The following is a 19,889-nucleotide window of genomic DNA, read 5'->3' on the forward strand; positions in this document are numbered from 1 at the left end:
CCAGGATTTGCACATGTCGACTGTTAATATTACATATGATAATGGCTTTACGCAACCTTGGGATCTCAGAAAGGTTTCCATTTTCAAAAACAAAAAAGATCTACTTTCCTATAGAATTTTCTTTCTCTTTTCTTTTCTCATCATGTTTACTTCAATGCGAATCTTTTTCTCTTCCTTTTGTTTTATAAGCTTCCTCTTTCAGGAACCAAATGTGTTTGAATTCATTTGAACGTTGGTGTGTCGAGTCCCACTTTTATTTGAATGGTTGAAACTTTTGTTTTCTCTAGTCAATGTGTTGATCTTTTGATTATGTGAAGTTTAAGTATCAAACGTTTCAATTATTTTGAAATCAACCCTAATTTATCTAGTATTCTTTACAACGTATAAAAACTGAAGTTTTGAACTCACATGGGCAAAATGGAAATTTCCTTAGATTTCTGAAAAAAGGAAAAAACAAAAACAGGTTAAACAAAACAATGCATAAGATGTAAAATCACATTCAGCCGGGTCATATCCTACAATATGAACACTTTTCCTAAAGAAGCCATAACTGGTAGGTAGAAATAGCATAGTCTAATCTATTATGCTATAAATGCATTTGTCATAGCCAGCTTGCACTCACTCTCCCTATTTTTGGTTCAATAATGCAGCTAGCTGTGGCCAAAGAAAGCCCAAGAGAGACTTGAAATTGCAATGTTCAATGAACAAGGGGACTCTTTAATAGCCCCCTATAGTTTGATGATAAACTATGTCCCCTTAGTAAAATGTTTAAGAGATAGATAAGAACATCTTCTCTTCAATCTTTATTTGCAGAATACATCACAGAGAAACTTAAATCTTCTCAATTACGACAACAAAATTACAAAACAAAAATGAAGAAGATAAAGATCAAAATCAAAATATGGAATTTTATTCCAATCTACATAATAGAGCAAGCATTAGGATTGTCATCACTGAACATGGTGATGTAAGGATCTGCAGAGCCATATGTTGTCACAGTGCCATCAGTTGCAGGATTTTCAACCCTCCTGACATAACCAGGAGGAGCCTTCTTGTCATAAACAGGAGCAATGTATGGGTGAGCTACCAAATTGTATGGCACATATGGCCATATCTCTGCCTTTTTCCCTGTCGATTTTGCCTTCTTCAACACCTTGTTAGCCTCCACATATCCTGTCACAGTCACCTTCTGCTGCTTCCTGTTTATCTCCACTGACTTCACCCCTGCAAAACAACAACAACATGTCAACATATTTTCCTGAAAATTAGAAAACTTAAACTCTGCATTTGTTGTAACGTGTCAAGGAAAGTCCCTGAGGAGTCAAAGTGACAGAAGACTGACAGAGAAAAAAACAAAAAAGGCTTACCACTTAATGAAGAGAGGGCATTCTTGACCTTGCGTTCACAGCCATCACAGTCCATTCTGACTTTGAGATCAACAGTGTGTAATTGTTTCTTCTTCTTCTTCTTGTTTTTATGGCCACCACTTCCTATCAAGTCAGACAAATACTCCAAGGTCCCTCCAACTCCCATTTTTTCTTCCTTAAATTTTCTCAAGTTTCAGGATTAATATTCTCCTTTGTCAAAATCTCAAAAGCTTGACAGAAACCAACAACAACCCAGAAAAGTTTGCACAGAAAAACACCAGAAAGAAGCACAATTTATAGGAGAAAATAAGTAAGATATGAACAGTGAGGTAGAGTTCAGAAGCTGCAAGGAACTTGAAATGGATTCCTTACTTTTGTAGCTTGCCTTGAAACAAAAGGAAGAAAGAGTTCTAGACTTTGAAGGCCCTCATAATCCCTACTTGCTTACTCCTGAGAAGTTTCTTAAATAGGCTTTTGGAGAGATTCAAACACTGAGAAAAAAAGCTGGTGGGCCCGCGTGCAACAGTAAACAAAAGCCATAGCACACAGGATTTTCTCTTTTTTGGCCTTTTGCGAGCTTTTGGAGAAAGATTTAAGAATTTAAATTAATATCATGATTAGGGTTTTTAATTTGCAAGACATAAAAAAGAAAAAAACGACTTCCCATTACGAGGTTCAGTAAAGATTAAAATTTCTAAGTCTGATTTATAAGGAAGTTCGAGAATTTCTGAATTATAAAAAATTAATTATAATAAAATGGCACGTTTTAGGTTAGAGTATAATATAAAAATGTTAAAATTGAATAAAATTAAAAATAATAAAATATAAAAAATATAGTTTTAAAATTTAAAAAATTAATTTGATATTTTTTAATATATTAAATTTTTAATTTTTAAAGAAATATTAAATTTTAATTTTTCAAACCGAACGAAAATAACAGTAATTTTCTGAATTGAAAGGGTCGAGTGATTTTCTTTCGGTTAGACTTGATAAATTTTAATACGATATATTAATCTAATATAATATGATATAAAAAAAAATTGAGTTAAAATAATAATTTTCAATAAAAAAAATAATTCAGATCAAATTAGGTTGATATCAAAATAATTAGATTATGTTCAGATTAACATAAAGTCAATTTAAATAACTTAATCTAACCTGAAAATTAATAATACTATTACTGAATTATTATTATTATTATTGAAAATACTATTACTGAAATTTGATATCAAAAACTAACTCAACGTAGTTGAAACACTTGTTTGCATTAGAGATGAGTTATTTGGTTAAATTAGTAACTTTATTACTAAATTATTATTATTATAACAATTAAATTAATAAAATAAATCATAATTAGAAAGCCGAATTGTCGACGGTTTAGAAAGTAGCTGGCAGGATCAATGTGAACGGCTCCACACGTTTGAATAGAAAGGAAATAAAAAATTAGCAAAACTTGAAAGAATCTGACGGTAGAGATTGAAGAGGAGCCTGATAATCAATTTGTTCCATTTGGTTCTTTTAGTCAATTCAGGAGGAGCCTAAAATTTCAAATTTCAAAGATTTAAAAAAGAGGGAAAGTTAATTAATTTAATATTTTAAATTTATATTATACAATTTTAATTATTTTTAAGGATTATATAGATATAACTAAGAACTTAACTTAATATTTGTTTTACCCGAATCCCCAATCTTAAGAAAACTAATCTCTCAGACTTAATTTCAATCATACTCTCACCTAAAATCTAATTCAAAATCAAAAAATCTTACATCATAATCATCTTAATTTAAATAAGTAATATTTTATTATATTATTTGAAGAATTTAAAATAAAAATTTTGAAATTCCCTAACATAATAACGAATTCTGCTTTTTTTTTAAAGTTATTTTTTTGTTATTTTATAGATAATTTAGTTATAAAAATGATTTATTTATATCAAATTTACATTAAATAAAAAATCTAATTTTTAAAATTAAATAGTAAGAAAAATAAAATAATTCCTTTTTTTGTTTTTTTGAAAACAGCCAGCGGATAGGTGCAGTAATGTTTATGGGTAGCGTGGGGTAGATGTACTACTGTTCATAAATATCGTCCATGGATAGATGGGTAGGCATAGGTAAGCGTAACGCTACTTTTCACAGTAACATATTTTTCATATGTATAAATTTTTTTTATTTTATTTAACTTAATTTTTTGTTTAACTTGTTTTGTGTTCATGGCATTATTTTCGAGTGTCGTTTTATTCAGTAAAATATTTTTGTCAGAGATTTATTTTGGTAAGTATATTTTTCAAAGATTTTCCGTAAATTATCGCAAAAGGTAATTTAAGTGTAATGATGCACACTAATTCAAAGTGCACCATTACACAAAGAGACGATTGAAAATATTTGAGTCAAGTTGTCTATTACACAACAGTAACTATTTAGGTAGACTTGTTCAGTGTAATGATGTTTACAAATTAGCTCAAATTCTCCTTTGTAGTAATTTATGGGAAATTTTTGAAAAAAAATAATTTATGTTAAACAAACACAATAAAACAAGAAATAAATGAAATAACTCAAACTCAAACTTAACCTTAAATTAAACTTATTATATATATATATATATATATATATATATATATATATATATATATATATATATATATATATATATATATATATATATGTATAAAACAATTAATTACAAGTGGTGGAACATCGTTTAACAAATATGTTTTATTTACTTTTTTTTTTTTAATTCAAGAATTCTTGCCACTCCAATACATAGGTAAAAAAGGCATTTACTTGTTATAAACCCTTTTGAAATACAACTAAATTAACTACAAAACAATAATAAAAAACAACAAACAGAGTAGAATTCATCATTGTATAAAAAAATCTCAAATTTTCAATTTCAAATCTTCAAACAAAGTAACAAATAATACAATGAAATGCTACTTGAATTAAAATAATTTTAATGCATGATTTTTTTTGTTTTTCAATTGATTTTTAAATAAGAATATGTAAGAAAATAAGTTTAAGAAGCTAGAGTTCTTGAGGTTTGGGATGAAGGTAAAACAAGTATAAAGTTGAGCTCTTGTTTGTGATAATATGAGAAAACAATTATTTTCAACCCAAACACATTAAAGTGATAAGTTCTGGCCTTTCAACTAAAAAAATAACATTTTTTCAACTTTTATCAAATATTAGCAAAATTAGTTAAATTTTCTTATACAGATTAAAATGACTAAAATATTTTTCATTACTTTTAATATTTATTAAAGATAAATAATATTTTATCCTCCAAACTTGATTAAATTATTTTTCATTGATGTTCTACAAAGATTAAAATTTAAAACTTAAAACAGTTGTCAATGATAATTGAAATCACATCAAATGGTGTCATTTTAACCGAAATTACACTATTTTGATGTGATTCTAATTTTAATTTTAATTGTAAATTGTGAGATTGTGAAGTTAAGATTCATTGGAGCTAGGGATAAGGTTGTTTTTCTTAACTAAAGATAGAGGCTTAAGTGACTAAGTTTAAAATTAGTGAGATAAAATGTAATTTGTTTGTGCTTTGGGGATATACATGATATTAATCTCTAATATTTATATACCTCATAAACTAAAGAACCATCCCTTTTGTCTTCTTGGAGGTACTCCTCATATAGAGTAGATTGCCCCCAATAACCAGTGCTCTCATTCTCTTCCATGGCTGACAAGATGCATTCGTCAAATTGAAGTTTCTCTAGTTTATCTAATCACAAAATTGAACTTCTTGAATAATTTTTACAAAGAATTAGACTTGAAATTTTTTGTCTCAAATGCAAGACGCCTTGAACAGCGTATCATAGACCGAGATAGTGCCAACAGGTGACAATAGTTAGTTAGTTAAAGTACTTGGCAAATGGGTGAGTTGAACTGAGTACAATTCAGGTCAAAATAGATGCAAATAAAATAGATACAAATCGAAAACAAATCGATTTATATGGGTAGAGAATATATAAACTCATCATCCGGTTATTTGATATCAAGTCAAGTCATCTAAAGCTAGGAAAATCTATCTATACCATTATTGTTATTTGATATTTCAATGTCTTTTTTTTTTTTAATGGATAGTAATTATGGACCGATTTCCTTCTTTATTTTATAAGTGTGATTATGGTTGATGAGTTAAAACGGCAGGATAAACAGCAGGAACTTAATACTTAGAATCCTCCAATTTGTTGATATGATTGCTTTCATGTTTGCCTACCACATATGATAAAAAATTTGCACCAAATTTTGAAATACATTTACAGATTTTGGTTAATTTATGACAAAGTTTGTAGAACCACCAACAATGGAGGTGGAAAAACCAATAATGTTAATGGAGTTGGAAATTCTTGCAGATTATTTGCGGGTATGGGTTCTCCCTAAAAAATAGATATATACGGGTATGGGTTCAAAAACTCAATACCCGTAGCCCTTTTTTTACGAGTAACCTGCGATCGTTTTGCCAAGTTTAAGCTACAATAGGCAATGATGGTTCTTTGACGATTTTGGGCCTTATAGCATGTGTATTCGGTGGGGTTTCCTTTCAAGCCATTCTAGCTAGAATTTCCTCATTTTGATGGTACAAAACCTGCAAGCCCTCTCCCTCCCTCTACTTCCAAGGGAGAAAAGCAAGAGCTTGGTCTCTCTCCGATTGCTCCGAAAGGAGAAGAGTGAGAGCTTGGCACTCTTTTCTCTTGGGAGAAGAGGTAGTGTTAGTCTATATAATTAACCTGATTTCAATTAGTCTATTTTAATTTTTTTTTTTTTTACTTATGTAATGGTGTCAAGTTGATATTGAATCAACCACAAGTATCAAAGTAATTGAATATAACTATTAGTATAACATTAAACTAAATAATTGATATTCAAATATTTACATCTTTAAATATACTATTTTTTTTATTAAGTTTTAATTTAATGACTGAATTTAAAGATATAAACCTTAAGATTGACTACTTATTCAGTAAATTTAATCAATTTTTTATAAACTTTTATGTATTTTACTTGTATAAAGTTGTAATTGACCTCTAAATTTGTGTGGAATAATTTTTTGCTAATTGTTACTGATGTAAATACTTTTGATTGTGTTAAATTTAAGCTATTGTTAGATCCTCATGGGTTTTTTTTTTTTTTTTTTTGGGTCTTTTTAGTCTTTACATTGGAAAGGTTTTTTCACCTAAAAAAATTATTTGTGTTATTATATTCTTTCTTTTACTCAAAGATTTGAGATTTTTATTTTTTAAGTTCTCATTACTTGATTGATAAACAATGGGGGAGCAGTGAAGGTAAGGTTATTATATTCAAACCAAGCCAACTTGGTCTTGAAAGCCAACTCAACTTGGGTAGGTTTAATTTAAATTCATTTAATTTGAATTCAAATCGAAAGATTTAACTTGTTTCTTAAATTGAACTGAACTTGAACTATAAGATGTTTAACTCGAGTCAGCTCAAGTTCACCTTAAATTTATTGTTTGACTCGATGGTTTTACTTATTATTTGAGTAAAATAATATTATTTTGTTAATAAGCCATGAATTTAAACAATCGATTTGAGTACAATTAAGCCACAAATTTAAACAATTAATTCAAGTCAAACTCAAACAAAATCGAGCTAAATTATTTTTTATTTGAGCAAACTCGAGCCATCATTAATATTGGCTTGATGAGCTTAAGTTAAACTGAAATTAACTTATTTTTAATTTGAATCAAACTCGAACGAAAGGATGTTTAGGCTTCGGTTTGTATTCACCTTCACGCAGAGGCTCCTCAACAATAATTCTGGATCTGTCATTGTATACTATCTTGGCTATAACAGTAGTTTTATACTCTTTATCATTGAAGCCAACATTGGTGTTCCCATTAATCTTCTTGGAATAATGAAATACGGGCCAACGATTGAATATGTAAATAATGTCTTGGGTATGTTTGTTGTTGCAGTGTGTATCATTGAGAAGTTTAAAGAATGAGGAAGAAGGACACGAAGAATTGCCAACAAGCCTTAGTTTACTCACATATATTTCTTTCTTCTAGTTTTTAATATAATAGTCGCCTGATAATTAAAATTACATCTTATTTTCTTCCTTAGTTTAGAAAACTAATAATTTTTTCTCATTATTAAGTTTTAAAAAATTTACTTTTCCCCCTAGAATATCAAACCTAAAATTTGACAACTCCTAATGAATGGCGAAGAAGGTATCATCTGGATGACAAAGTGTCATCCTTAGTTGGATGACTCTCGTCATCTAGGAAGCATCATCCATATCTAAACAACGAAGCGTCGTCTTTCCCTGAACGACACTGATGCCTTCGTTCGCCATTTGGATCGTCATTCCTTATTTGTTAGAGAAAGTGAGAAAAAAAACCTAGGGATTTGGAGAGAGAGGGAAGTTACTTTTTAAAGTTGAGATTTGGGGTTAAATATTAATTTTCAAAACTTATAGAAGTTTAAAGATAAGTAAATGTTTGGGTTTTTAATATATTGTTAATGTATTTTTAAATTAAACTAAAACGAATTTAGAGGCAATCAAAATGTATTATAGTTGGGATAACACTTTTTGATCATTTCATCAAAATAAAATGAACAATCTATTATTGACTTGTATAAATTAATCAACACGTTATCTAATTTTAAGCTAAAATTATAAAAAAAATATATATTACGATATTATATTATGAGAAACGAAAACAGGCCAATTGTTATAATTTAACATGATTAATTCTAGTAAGATTCTTTTTCTTTTTACTATAAGCTTTGTTTGTTTACTTTTGAAAATTTTTATTATATAATATGTAAAAAAAATTGAATAAAATATTTTCAAGCAATATTAAATATTATATTTAAAAAGCAATGTAAATAATCATAAAAATAAATTTTTAAATGGTATGTAATAGGATAAAGGAATTTGATTTAAAAGAAAATAGGAAAACTTTAATTTATTTAGTTTTAAGTACAACCAACTAGCTTCATATTCATGTTTCTCAAAACACTATTATAATATAATAATAATATATTTAATAATTTTTATTAATTTATTTATAATTTAATAATTTTAAATTAAAATTAATATAAACAATTTAGAGTATCCCGACTTTTTTTTTCCTATTAAATTGCATCATTTTAGGTGTATTCGTTAGAATATTAAAGATTATTCTTATAATCTATATTTTATTACTTATATTATTTTATTTTATGTATAAATAATAAAAAATTTTAATAATATTTTATTAATAATAATAATATAATAAATAATATAATAGATAATATAATTATCACATCTTTTTTTGTAGGGTTTTTAACTTTTAAAAATCTTGAGATGCATCTGTTTTGTCTATGTGTAAGAGTATTTTCTTTATATTGCATTTTTTACTAATAATTAACCAAGTTTTTGTACCTTTTTGGTGCCAGAAAAAGTGAAAGGCAACCCATGTGACATTTAGTGCCCCGAGACGGCCCCCCAAGTCAGGACAAAACGATTCTGAAAAAAGCTATTGCAATAATAGATTAAGGAGCAAAAATATTTTAAAATAATTATAGGGAAATATTTAATTAAAATAATATTTTTTTATTATATTTAATTAAACATAATAAATATATATTCTTTATTTTTTATAATAATAATAATTTATATTTAATAATTTTTTAAATAATTAATTTGTATAATAATTTTTTATTTTTATAATAAAAAATTATTCAAATCAAACATATTCATATTATAATAAAAGATTATTTATAATAAAAAATAAAATTATATATACTTATTTTATATATATAAATAATATATATTTAAAATATATTATCACGTGATTAAATAGTTTAAAATTTAAAATATAATAATAACATATAAATATATATTTATTTACATATTCAAAGTAAATATGCATGATATTACTCTAATAAAAAAACCAATACTTACGTTTGCTTCCACATTGGCCCAACACAGGAATTTCGGTACAAATGTTACAAAGAAGCCTCAAATTTTCTTCTTGTCCATCAAATGTAACAACATCAAGTTTACAAAAGAATACAATACAACTTGGCTATTCTCAAGACTACTAACAAAATTTAAAATCTCTGCAATATATACACCAATAATTAACTGAAATGTTGGATCGACCCAACGAAGATAAAATTTAAAAGAATTCTGTACTTGGCCATATTTTTCAACTACAAGTTTAAATTTGCAGTGACTATAATTACTTCTGGATTGGGTTATTGCTTATTGGACCATTGGAATTCTATTTCCAGATTCCGGGATGGACCACTCTTGCTTTCCGGCAATAGCGTATATTCACCAGCAACGGCTCCAAGCATCACGACTCGATCTATTTGGATGGTTACTTTACCAAAAGAACTCTGTTGTTGAAATCAAATGGTGGAGTTTAGTAAGAAATAAAATGTTGAGAACTGAAAATATTTTTTAATTCTTTTCGGGTTCAATTACCTTCCCCATTTTACTCTTGTTCTTGCAAGAAATGTGAAGTTTCTGGCCTTTTGGAGGACTCTCAAAGGACCATGCAAAGCTCTCATCCCACTCAGGATTAGGACCAGTTGACACAATCTGACAAGTTTACAAAACAGCAACATAATAAAGATTAGGACTGAAAATGGAAGCAGCTATAAGATGTAACATTGTTCAAACGATTATTTATGTGACAACCACTTCCTTGACTTAACAGTTTAGTTCATAAAGCAACCGAGGTGATAGTTTGAAAGTGTACTTTTGGATATTGAGGATTACAGAAAGGTAAATGGAAGCATATAATAATAATTTACCTTGGTTTGCCTTGGTGGAGTGTTGCCAAGGGTAAGCTTGCAGTAAACGCTGGGGTTTCCAACTGACTGCTTCATATTGTTTCCACGCTTGATTATAACGACTAATGTTCCTGGCAAACACTGCAGCAGAAATTCAGCCTTCTCCTGAAATCTAGGAGGAGCAGACTGAATTAAGTATTGAAGCAACGGAATTGCATCAGCAGCAGCAACTGACTGAGCTTTTGAAACTTCAGCTGGGCATGCTGACCAAGCTTGTCTGAGAAGAAAAAGTGCATCCAAGGCAGCTTCTTGAGTTGCCTCTGAACCAGTCTTGAGTGCAGTAACCAAATGGGGTATACTTAATGTTGCCGGCTCAGTGGCTCTCAAACGAGGAAAGTTGCTAAATAAAGAATTTAGAGCTTTTAGATACTCCTCATTCACAGTCCCAGTTGCCCACAATTCCTTTTCAATAGCCGCTGCATTTAACAGTAAAAATAAGTATAAAGTTTCAAAGAACTTCTAAAACCTTACGATCGTAAGGACAATGAACAATTGCTGAAATGACAACGCACCTGCAGCAGGGCAGTTAAAAAGAATTTGAGAAATCAAGTGGTCAGAATTGTGTTGAGAGTTAGAGACCTTACCCGTTATAGCTCTGACTGTTTCACTTGAGGCATACTCCTGAATGGTATGATTTGAAAAGAGAAGCTTAACAAACATTGCGGCCTGAACAGATGTATCTGGATCACTTGAACCAATCAAATCCAGTACAACCTGAACACCTCCAGCCTCTGCCACTGCTCTCTTATTTGATCGACTGTACATGACAAGGTTTTGCAAAGCACATATAGCCACCACTTTCATTTCTTCAGTAGGTTGCTCCTCAAGAACATTGACTAATGCACGACAAGCTGAAACTGCATCAGCACTTCGAGCAAGGCTCTCGTTTTGAAATAGATCACCAAGAGCTAAGGTTGCCAATAACCTTGCTTGCTGAGCTTGAGTTTGTGGATCCAAGAGGTATTGGGATAGTGGTAAAATTGCAGATTTTGTAGCTTTTGATTCTCTGATCTTAACATTGTTAAGTAAAACTTCCAGAAGCCTTGCTGCTGTTTCCTCACACTGATGAGATCGGAGAAGTTCTAGCAAAGCTTCTATGGCACCACTTTCAGCCATTGCTTCAGCACTGGTTCCGTCGTCACTTTCCAACACAAGAAGAGCATTCAATGAACCGACAACTGTGCCCTCTGAGCCAGAAGAGAGAAGCCTTACCAACACCGCAACAGGCACTTCCAAATAAAATTCAGAACTAAATTGCAAAATACTGGATAAAACAGAAGCAGCAGATTCCCACGAGGCATTTGGGAGGGATGGATCAGCTTGCAATATTATTTTAGACAGTTCACTGACACCACCTTCTTTTGCAATCTCATTTGGCCATGTTAGTGCAATACTAACAAGAGCCTTTACAGCTCTCTGCTGCAAAATGTGTATGCCAGAACCAAGAACCCGAATGAGAGGACCAATTACTTGCTGCGTCACCGGATCCTTCAAGAGATTTTCTTCCAACAGTAGATGTGACAGAAGCTCTGCGGCCAACTGCTGCACTGCTGGAGCTGGAGAATCAAGCAAGGGGATAAGAGGCTCAATAGCCTGGTGAGAGGTCAGTGAATAATCAGCCCGACACTGCGGATGTTCCAGGATATTAACAAGAACCTGCAATGCACTATGCTGTCCATCAGGCCCAAATTCTGGTCTAATAAGCAACAAGAAAAGAGGCTCCACAACTTTTGCAGCAGATGGTCCCTTAGCAATGCCTGCATTATTGGTTAATATTCGGAACAATTCACAAAATGCAGCACATAGAAAATCCGGCGCTTCGTGGAGGATATCAAGAACACTTTCAATTACACCAGCTTTCACCATTTCCATTTTACAACCAGGTCTATCCTTTCCTAGCTTTACAAGAGCTCTAGAAATGGCCTCATGAAGCATGAAATTTTTACCATAGAGAAGGCCAACAAGAGGAATAACAGCTCCATGTGCAGCAACTAATTCTGCAAGTTGCTCATCGTCGACAAGTTTATCTAGTGCACGAACAACTGAATGCTGAGCAGGACTGAACTCAGTGACAAGAAGAGAGACAAGAGGCTCAACACATCGCGCTGCAGCTACTGTGGACCTAATTCTTGTATTTCCAAAAAGAACACCACAGAGCTCTGCAGCATCCCCCTTCAGCTCCATTGAACAATTAGATGAAAGGATCCTGCAAAGGACATCAACTGCATTCATTTCAACATCTGCAACTGCAAGGGCTCTAGATGGGTTTTCACTCAATAATCTGACCAATGCAGCAATAGCAGCATGCTGCTCTCTCTCCAAACCAGTATTAAGAATCTCCACCAACGGTTGAACAGCTTGCCTTGCAGTTTCAGCATTCCTTATATGGTCAGCAGAAAATAGACTTTCCAATGCTTTGGCAGCACTGTATCTTGCACCTCTTCCACCTAAACGTAGAACAGCTACAAGTTGACTGACAGCACCAAATGCAGATTCATGCCTCCTAATCTCAGCACTGCTGAATAGAAGCCCTAACAGATCTGTAGCGGCTTCCTCAGTTGCATCTTGAGGGCCAAGTGAAAGATACTTTGTAAGTGCTTCCAGAGCCCCAGATTCTACCATTACAATCTTATTTGACGGACAGTCTTTGGCAAGCTGAGTAAGAAGGCCAAGTGCTAGGAAAGGTGCTCCAGGACGATCTGGAATTGGTTTAAGCAAATCAACAAGGGCAGGTATTGATTTTCGAGAGGTAGCGCCAACCCTAATGTCTTCAACTCTAAACAACCTCTCAAGAGCTACTTGATCTGGATATCGCACCAAAGCAAACTCCTCTGACAATTCCAGAAGGTCTTGTATATCATCATCAGCACAGCCAAGTAAGGCAATAAGCCCACCTGCTGCCCCAGAATTTGCAACAGATAGAAGAGTTCCCCTGCTACCATTACAGACTAGGCTGCAAATTGCTTGTGCAGCAAAATATCTGTTTGCAAATTCCTCTGACTTCAACAAATTTGCGAGCGCTGGAATGGCTTTCATGGTTGCATTTGCTCGTATGATATCTCTATCTTGAAATAGAATGGCAAGCAGTAAAGCACAAATCCATATGCTGCTATCTTCTTTGTAATCAATCTGCATACATTACCAAAATAAGAGCACACCATGATTTTGTCACAATAAGCAGGTACATAAGTTTCATTATTGCATTAACATGATAATGCCAACAGTGCCTTCATGCAAATCTTATTATTTCTGACTGAGGGCCTTTTAACAATTAGTATGCAAGAAGAAAGTGGGATACCTGACTGTAATGTGAAAAACAATATGAAATTCTGTCAGTAAGAACTTCCACCGCACCGGCCTCCATTATTGCCGTTTTGTTCTTTCCATCATGGCAAGCAATAACAGAGAGAAGCCAAATAGATAAGTTGGCACCATAAATAACAGCTGTGCCTGTCTCAGATTCCTCATAACTGGCTTTCTCTGAAGTATTCCTGCAGATGCTAATGGCCTCCTTTTCATCAACAGCTTCATCTCTTGAAAAGGCCTCAACTTGGCTGAGCATTGCAACGAGGGATTGAATAAGATGAAGACATGAGTTTGATTGATTAAGATCCTCCACCATTCTATAGTGATTAACTTTTGCTGTGCATATAAGAAGTGCAGCTCCCCCAATTTTGACCTTTGAGTTTGTGGAATTGATCATTCTTATAGCAATTGATGAGATACATTCAGAGGCATCAATAACTTTTTCTCCTAAAACTACAGGTTGATCTCGGCAAAGTCGTGACAATATTTCAATAGCTTTATCCTGCAACAAGGGTGTCGCATCAGCAATGGAAGAAACTATTGGAGTTATGCTGTTTGGAAACTCAGCTAAAACTCTCCAGGCAGGTTTCACATGTCCACTAGCACCTGCTGACCTTGACAGAATGACGAGAGCATCAAGAGCCTCTGACATTGCAACAGATCCACCATTAGCAGATTCAAGAAAAGACACCAAAGCAAGAACAGTTCCAGCACGGTTTACACAATCTGTTATGGTGGAATTAATCTGGCGCGAATGCAGCAGCCGGGCAATTGCAGCAGCTGCTTGTGTTTTTCCAGAAACAGAGCCTTCACGCAAAACCCTGGTAGCAGGCAAAATGATTTCCTCTGCTACAGCTTTCTCTGAAACCTCAATATCTAAAATCAGATTTGCCAGAGCACAAGTTGCCTGCTCTGCAACTTCCAGAACTAAAGAATTAGCAAGAACAACAAGGGGAGACAGTGCATCTCGAGCAATAACAGCTACTTCTCGGTTCTCCTTGACTGAAAGAAATATTGCAGAAAGGCAATGAGCAGCCTCTTCTAAGATGCTTTCAGACTCAACACATAGTAGCTTCATCACAGAACTAAGTGTTTTCACAGCAATGCTACTTTCACGCAAGTCCCTCCGAGTTTCAAAAATCCCAGCTAGAGCTGAAGCCGACTTAGCCTGAGTCTCTTCTTTAGTAGAGCCCAATATTTTAATCATTGTCTCAACTGCATCATTTGCAGCACTGCCCTCATGTAATAAATCATTGAAGGGAACCACAGACAACATACTTCTTAGAGCATCTAAAATGTAAGCTTTAGATTCAGGTAAATCACTAGTTAATAAGGCAGTGAGCTGACTGATAGTTGCTGTATCAGATTTATGGATTAGGTGGTTTAAAGTCTTTGAAGCAATTTCTTTCCCGTTGGAACTCCCATTTTTCAGTAGCCATAGTAATGCAGGAACAGCATCAGCACTTTCAACGCATGCACGTATATCTTCACTGTGATTGCATAGATTCCTAAGAATGGTAGCAGAGTCTTCCTTGGCTTTTGCAGAACCCGACTCCAGAATTTGAACAAGTGGAGGTATGCCACCAGCAGCAGTGATGGCCCACTTACTTTCATCGTTTTCGTTAGATAAGAGGCAAAGCAATGCAACTGAACATTCTTGTTGTTGTTCTGATGAAAGTCCAAGAAGGGATATCAACAGCTGAATCCCCTCACGACCTTGGAGGGCACGCCATAGACTATCCTCAGTATTGCAAAGTTTGAGGAGAGCTCTTACAAGCTCATCCTGAACTTCATTGGTTGCCATTGTGATCAAGCCAACAAGTAACCGTTTTGCTTCAGAATTTGCAAGTTTAACAGAGAGTAATGCATTCCCATACAAACTGGCTAGAGCTTCTATGGTGCGCTCCTGTACAAGAAATGGTAATTTTGGCTTGAACTGGTTGACCAAAGTCTGCTCAACAATTGAAGGGTCAGATGGTCTAGTAGATTCAGCTGTGCTGTCATATATCATAAGAGCTGAAGCCAAAGCCCCTAATGTGTCAGCAACCTGAGCAGGTGAAGAGCATGATTCAAGGCTTTGGCCAAGACTTGAGATGACATTGGACAAGCCACCAGAAATGTTTGCCAGAGCACACATTGCATTCTCCTGCAAGGCTTGGGCATGCTCACCTTGCATGAATTCTTTAGAAGGAGCTATTGTAGCATTTATCAGAGTAGGAATACCATTTGAACTGGCTATTTCACGCCTCGCTTCTTTACACTGGGCAGAGAGAGACTTAACAGCACCTGCAGCTTCTGCTCTAACAGGAGGTTCATTACCAGGTCCTAACAGCTTGAGGAGCTGTTTTGTAGCTTCTGCAGCTAAGATCCTGGAGCAAACAGATGCATCTTCCATCATCATACATGCAAGAAGAAAGCAAACATGAGCTTGAGTGCCGGGTTGTCCTGATTTGAGTAACTTCACAAGTATATCCACTCCTCCAGCTTGTATTGTTGCAGCCCAAAATCCCTCAGTGCTGCTAGAGAGATTCTTTAATGCTCCTGTTAGTAAGCTATCAACCACGTTTCCAGTCTTGAGGCCATTTTTAAGCTGCTCCCATAACACCGGCACTACTCCTTCAGTGGAAAATATTTTGGATCCAACATGATCCTTTGCACCACCTTGAGAAACAGCAAAAATTGTCTTTGCTGCAGCAATCTGACCATCTGCTGAGCTGGATTTGAGGAGGCCAAGCAATGGAGGAATGCATCCACCAAGTAAGACCTTTACCCTTAATTCATTCTCCTTACAAAGAGAGCCTAAGACATTAGCAGCCTGTATCTTCACTCCAATTGATCCTGATCGAAGAAGAGATACAAGTACTGGAACTGCCTGAGAGTGTGACCCCACAGCACTAAAAGCATTTTCACGAGTATCAATGAGTTCCAGCAATTGCTTCAGGTTATACTCTTTCTCTTGTACAGATGAAGAACTCTGCCGCAACTGCTCAATGCATTGTGCAACACTTGCTAATGTTCCATCCAGATCCTCCATGCTGCTACTGCGATCTCTGCAAAGGATGAAGAATGCAAGATACTTCAGTTAGAATTACATCTGCATGCAACCAACACTATTGACATTTTTTTGGAAAACAAAATACTAATAAGAATAGGATCAAGGCATGATAAATCAGAGGGCTGGCTTAAGACGAGGAAGTAAATGACTGCAAGTCATATGTGGATGAAGTAAGTTAAAGTGAAAAGAAATGTAATGGAAAGAGACCAGCAAACATATTGGTTAACACTGACATATAAAAGATATGATATATCATTTATAACTCAGCATAGCCCTAACTACGGTGATAATGTTATAGAAAAATTGCTGCTCACTCCAATTAGATCCTCTCATGTATAGAGCTTCTAGAAACACTAATCTCCAAGTTAAATACACACATAAAATCTACCCACATTGTGAAGATAATTTCCAGAACAAAGGCACATAAAAATTTATTATCAATCCCACTGCAAGTAAATATTTTTTTCCAAAAAATATTTTCTATTCTTTTCTTCTTTTTTCTTTTTTTTTAGTGAGGTGAATGATATGTACCTGCTATAGAAATTACAAACACAATGCTCAGCAGTTACAGATCGTTTACTTATGCCACCAGGATAATTTAGCATTTAAAAAAAATTAAAAAAACAAAAAAAAAAAAACCTAACCTCAGACTCATCTTTATAACTGAATGGGGAGTTGGGGGCTCTGAATCTTGAAGTCTGGCATCTACATTTCTTTCCTGCAATTATGAGTGCAACAGAATCACACAATGAAAAAGGGAATTATCTAATCAAGGTAGCCAAGCAGAAAATTCAAATTATAAAAAATATTAAGTTTTGGCCAGCCCATTGGAATATTTCCTTCATCAAAATAAGGCAAGACGTAAAAACTAAGATTTCAGAATAGCATGATAGTTGATCAAACTAAGGCATGGATTAAGTAGCACAAAATAGTGATCCAACACAAAATATTTAAAGATTCATTTCCTCACTAATTTGTTCAAACATAATATATTCCCTACAATAAGGCCAAAAAAATTTAAAAAAAAATCCAAGTCATCACAAAGACTTCTGCAAAAGTTTATCCATATTTGTTTTCACAAAATGCCTCTGACAAAAGCTCAGAAACAAAGGGTATCAATTTAGATTTTTTACTCCTAGTCTGACGTTTTGATTTTGTTGAAACCAACAACTATCATCAACATCTATTAAAATGGACAGTGACAGAAAAATGATAAGTGAATTATATTACTTAAATTACAGTGATAGAAAAAATTGTTGTTCACACAAACAACTGAATTAACCAGCAAAGAACAAGAATTTCAACCACCACCAGTGCCAAATTAAGACCTTCGACACACCAGACTTAGTTCCATATACAGTTCCCATGTGACATGTCTTTGTTATACAGAGAGTTAACATGTGGCATAAGATATCCAATTTATCACCATTAAGCACTCACAATAAGACAAACTAACAAACTATCAAGATACTTAATGAAATAAGCATCAAGCAGAAGAGTACCGCATCATTGGCAGCATGGCCATCACCATTGCTGCCAGTGAACCTCCAAGCTAGTGTGGCCGCCAGCTTTACTTTATTTCAGGACGCCCAGATAGAAATTCAATCAAAAACCACTACCCTCTCCAGATCCAAGCTCAAGCACAGACACACAGTCAAAACATCAAAATCTCCTGTGAAACAACAGTTCATAAGCCAAACTAAAGATCCCAACATCAAGCAGAAGTAGATCAATTGAAAATTCAATCACGTCAAGTGAACTTAAATCCGCTTCAGAACATGAAAAACAAAATTCAATTTATAGAAATAATTGCAAATTGATGATAATCTAAGCAGTGTAAATCTCAATTAACTAAAACTCACTACAATGTAGATCAATCATCCACTGCCTTAGTTACATCCATTAGCGTCAAAATCTAACACTTATCAACTTAACAGAATCGTGATACAACTTTCTTATCAAATTCTTCTACTTTCCCGCTAGCCAAACAGAAACAAATGAAAAGCGATAAACAAAAAATCTCAGATTTGACTGAATTCTACACAATTAATGCACCAAACACTAGATCAGACCTGAATGAACACAAATATCTAAACTCAAAGATCAAATCTCAGCGCCATTATAAGAAACAAAAATAAAAATTTGACCACAGATTTCCCGAAACAAAAACATCACATCGACGCAAATGAGCTAAAATTTGGCGTAGTGACACACATTCAGACTCCATCAAAACAAATAAATATCCAAATTTGACATCAGATTTCCCAAAACAAAAAACAAACCATCAATTCAGATGAACTAAATTGCTATACCCATCAACGCAAAGAGCAAAACTTCAAAGTCGTGAACAAAAAAGAATCACAATTTGGCCTCAGATTTCCAAAAATGAATGCAACCCACCAAAGCAAGTGAACTAAACTTTGGTATAATTAAGCCAGATTGAGCTCACCTTCAATAAAGAGAGGGAGAGAGAGAGAGAAATGAAGGAGCGTAGAGTTAGTGCATCTATAAATTTCGTAGTAGAGAAGATAATAAAAATGCCAGTGAATGAATGACTCAATGAGTAATAGGAAGAGAAAAAGACAGATTTTTTATATAATTTTTAGTGTCATTAAAACACTTTTTCCATGGAAACAAAGGAAGAGAGAGATGGAAGGCTGAGTTCACAGCTCCACATACACTGACAGGACCACCGACTGTTGGGAGCTTAGCTTGAAGACTCCTATGCTTCGTGGCTCCGGCTTGCTTCAATTTCGAAACTTTTCATTGATAATACCTTGTAACAATAAAATTATACATTAATATTTTATATATATATAAAATTAAAAATAATATATTATTATATAATTTTTAAAAATTTTAAATTAAAAATAAAATAACATTTAATTACATATAAATAATCAAAATATGTATATATAATATTATTAAAATTAAAATTATAATAATTAAATTATATTATCAAATAACCTAAAAAATAATATTATAAATATTTATTTTAAATATATAAATAGATGTATATTTATATATATAATTATATAATTAAATATTATTTTTTATTAATTTAAAATTATTTAATTATAATATAATATATATTTATTTTTATATTTAAAATGAATATATATTATGGATATTTTAAAAAAAATTTGTGTCAGATTTTTTTAAGTTTTGTTTTTTTAAGAAATGCAGCTTGAGAATAAGCCAAGCCAAGCCAAGCCATGCCAAATGGAGAACAATAAAAAATAAAAAAATTATCTCTCTTTCTTAGCTGGCAAAAAAATTATTTTTGATTTATTTATTCAAATAAATTATTGGTAGAATTGAATCAGTGG

The 19,889-nt window shown here is 33.1% G+C and overlaps 2 protein-coding genes across 3 annotated transcripts; both read right to left on the reverse strand.

Annotated features, from left to right (window-relative positions):
* Positions 1-756: 756 nt before the first annotated feature.
* Positions 757-1,814, reverse strand: LOC123204854 (heavy metal-associated isoprenylated plant protein 23-like). Its single transcript, XM_044621959.1, has 2 exons — positions 1,368-1,814; positions 757-1,224 (listed from the first exon to the last, which is right to left on the reverse strand). Exons 1-2 carry the CDS (start codon positions 1,531-1,533, stop codon positions 920-922), a joined length of 471 nt encoding a protein of 156 aa, XP_044477894.1. The 5' UTR covers positions 1,534-1,814; the 3' UTR covers positions 757-919.
* Positions 1,815-9,330: 7,516 nt separating this feature from the next.
* On the reverse strand, positions 9,331-19,177 carry LOC123215647 (protein CELLULOSE SYNTHASE INTERACTIVE 1-like). Of its 2 annotated transcripts, none has more exons than XM_044635844.1 (8): positions 19,010-19,177; positions 18,063-18,232; positions 17,205-17,278; positions 13,498-16,555; positions 10,784-13,328; positions 10,161-10,615; positions 9,829-9,945; positions 9,331-9,740 (listed from the first exon to the last, which is right to left on the reverse strand). In XM_044635844.1, exons 3-8 carry the CDS (start codon positions 17,213-17,215, stop codon positions 9,597-9,599), a joined length of 6,330 nt encoding a protein of 2,109 aa, XP_044491779.1. In that variant the 5' UTR covers positions 17,216-17,278; positions 18,063-18,232; positions 19,010-19,177; the 3' UTR covers positions 9,331-9,596. The 2 variants fall into 2 exon arrangements, with proteins under 2 accessions (XP_044491779.1, XP_044491786.1); XM_044635851.1 differs by lacking the exon at positions 19,010-19,177 and adding an exon at positions 18,873-18,997.
* Between the last annotated feature and the right edge of the window lie 712 nt (positions 19,178-19,889).

Source organism: Mangifera indica, chromosome 1, assembly GCF_011075055.1.
Source record: "Mangifera indica cultivar Alphonso chromosome 1, CATAS_Mindica_2.1, whole genome shotgun sequence".
NCBI classification, from domain to species: domain Eukaryota; kingdom Viridiplantae; phylum Streptophyta; class Magnoliopsida; order Sapindales; family Anacardiaceae; genus Mangifera; species Mangifera indica.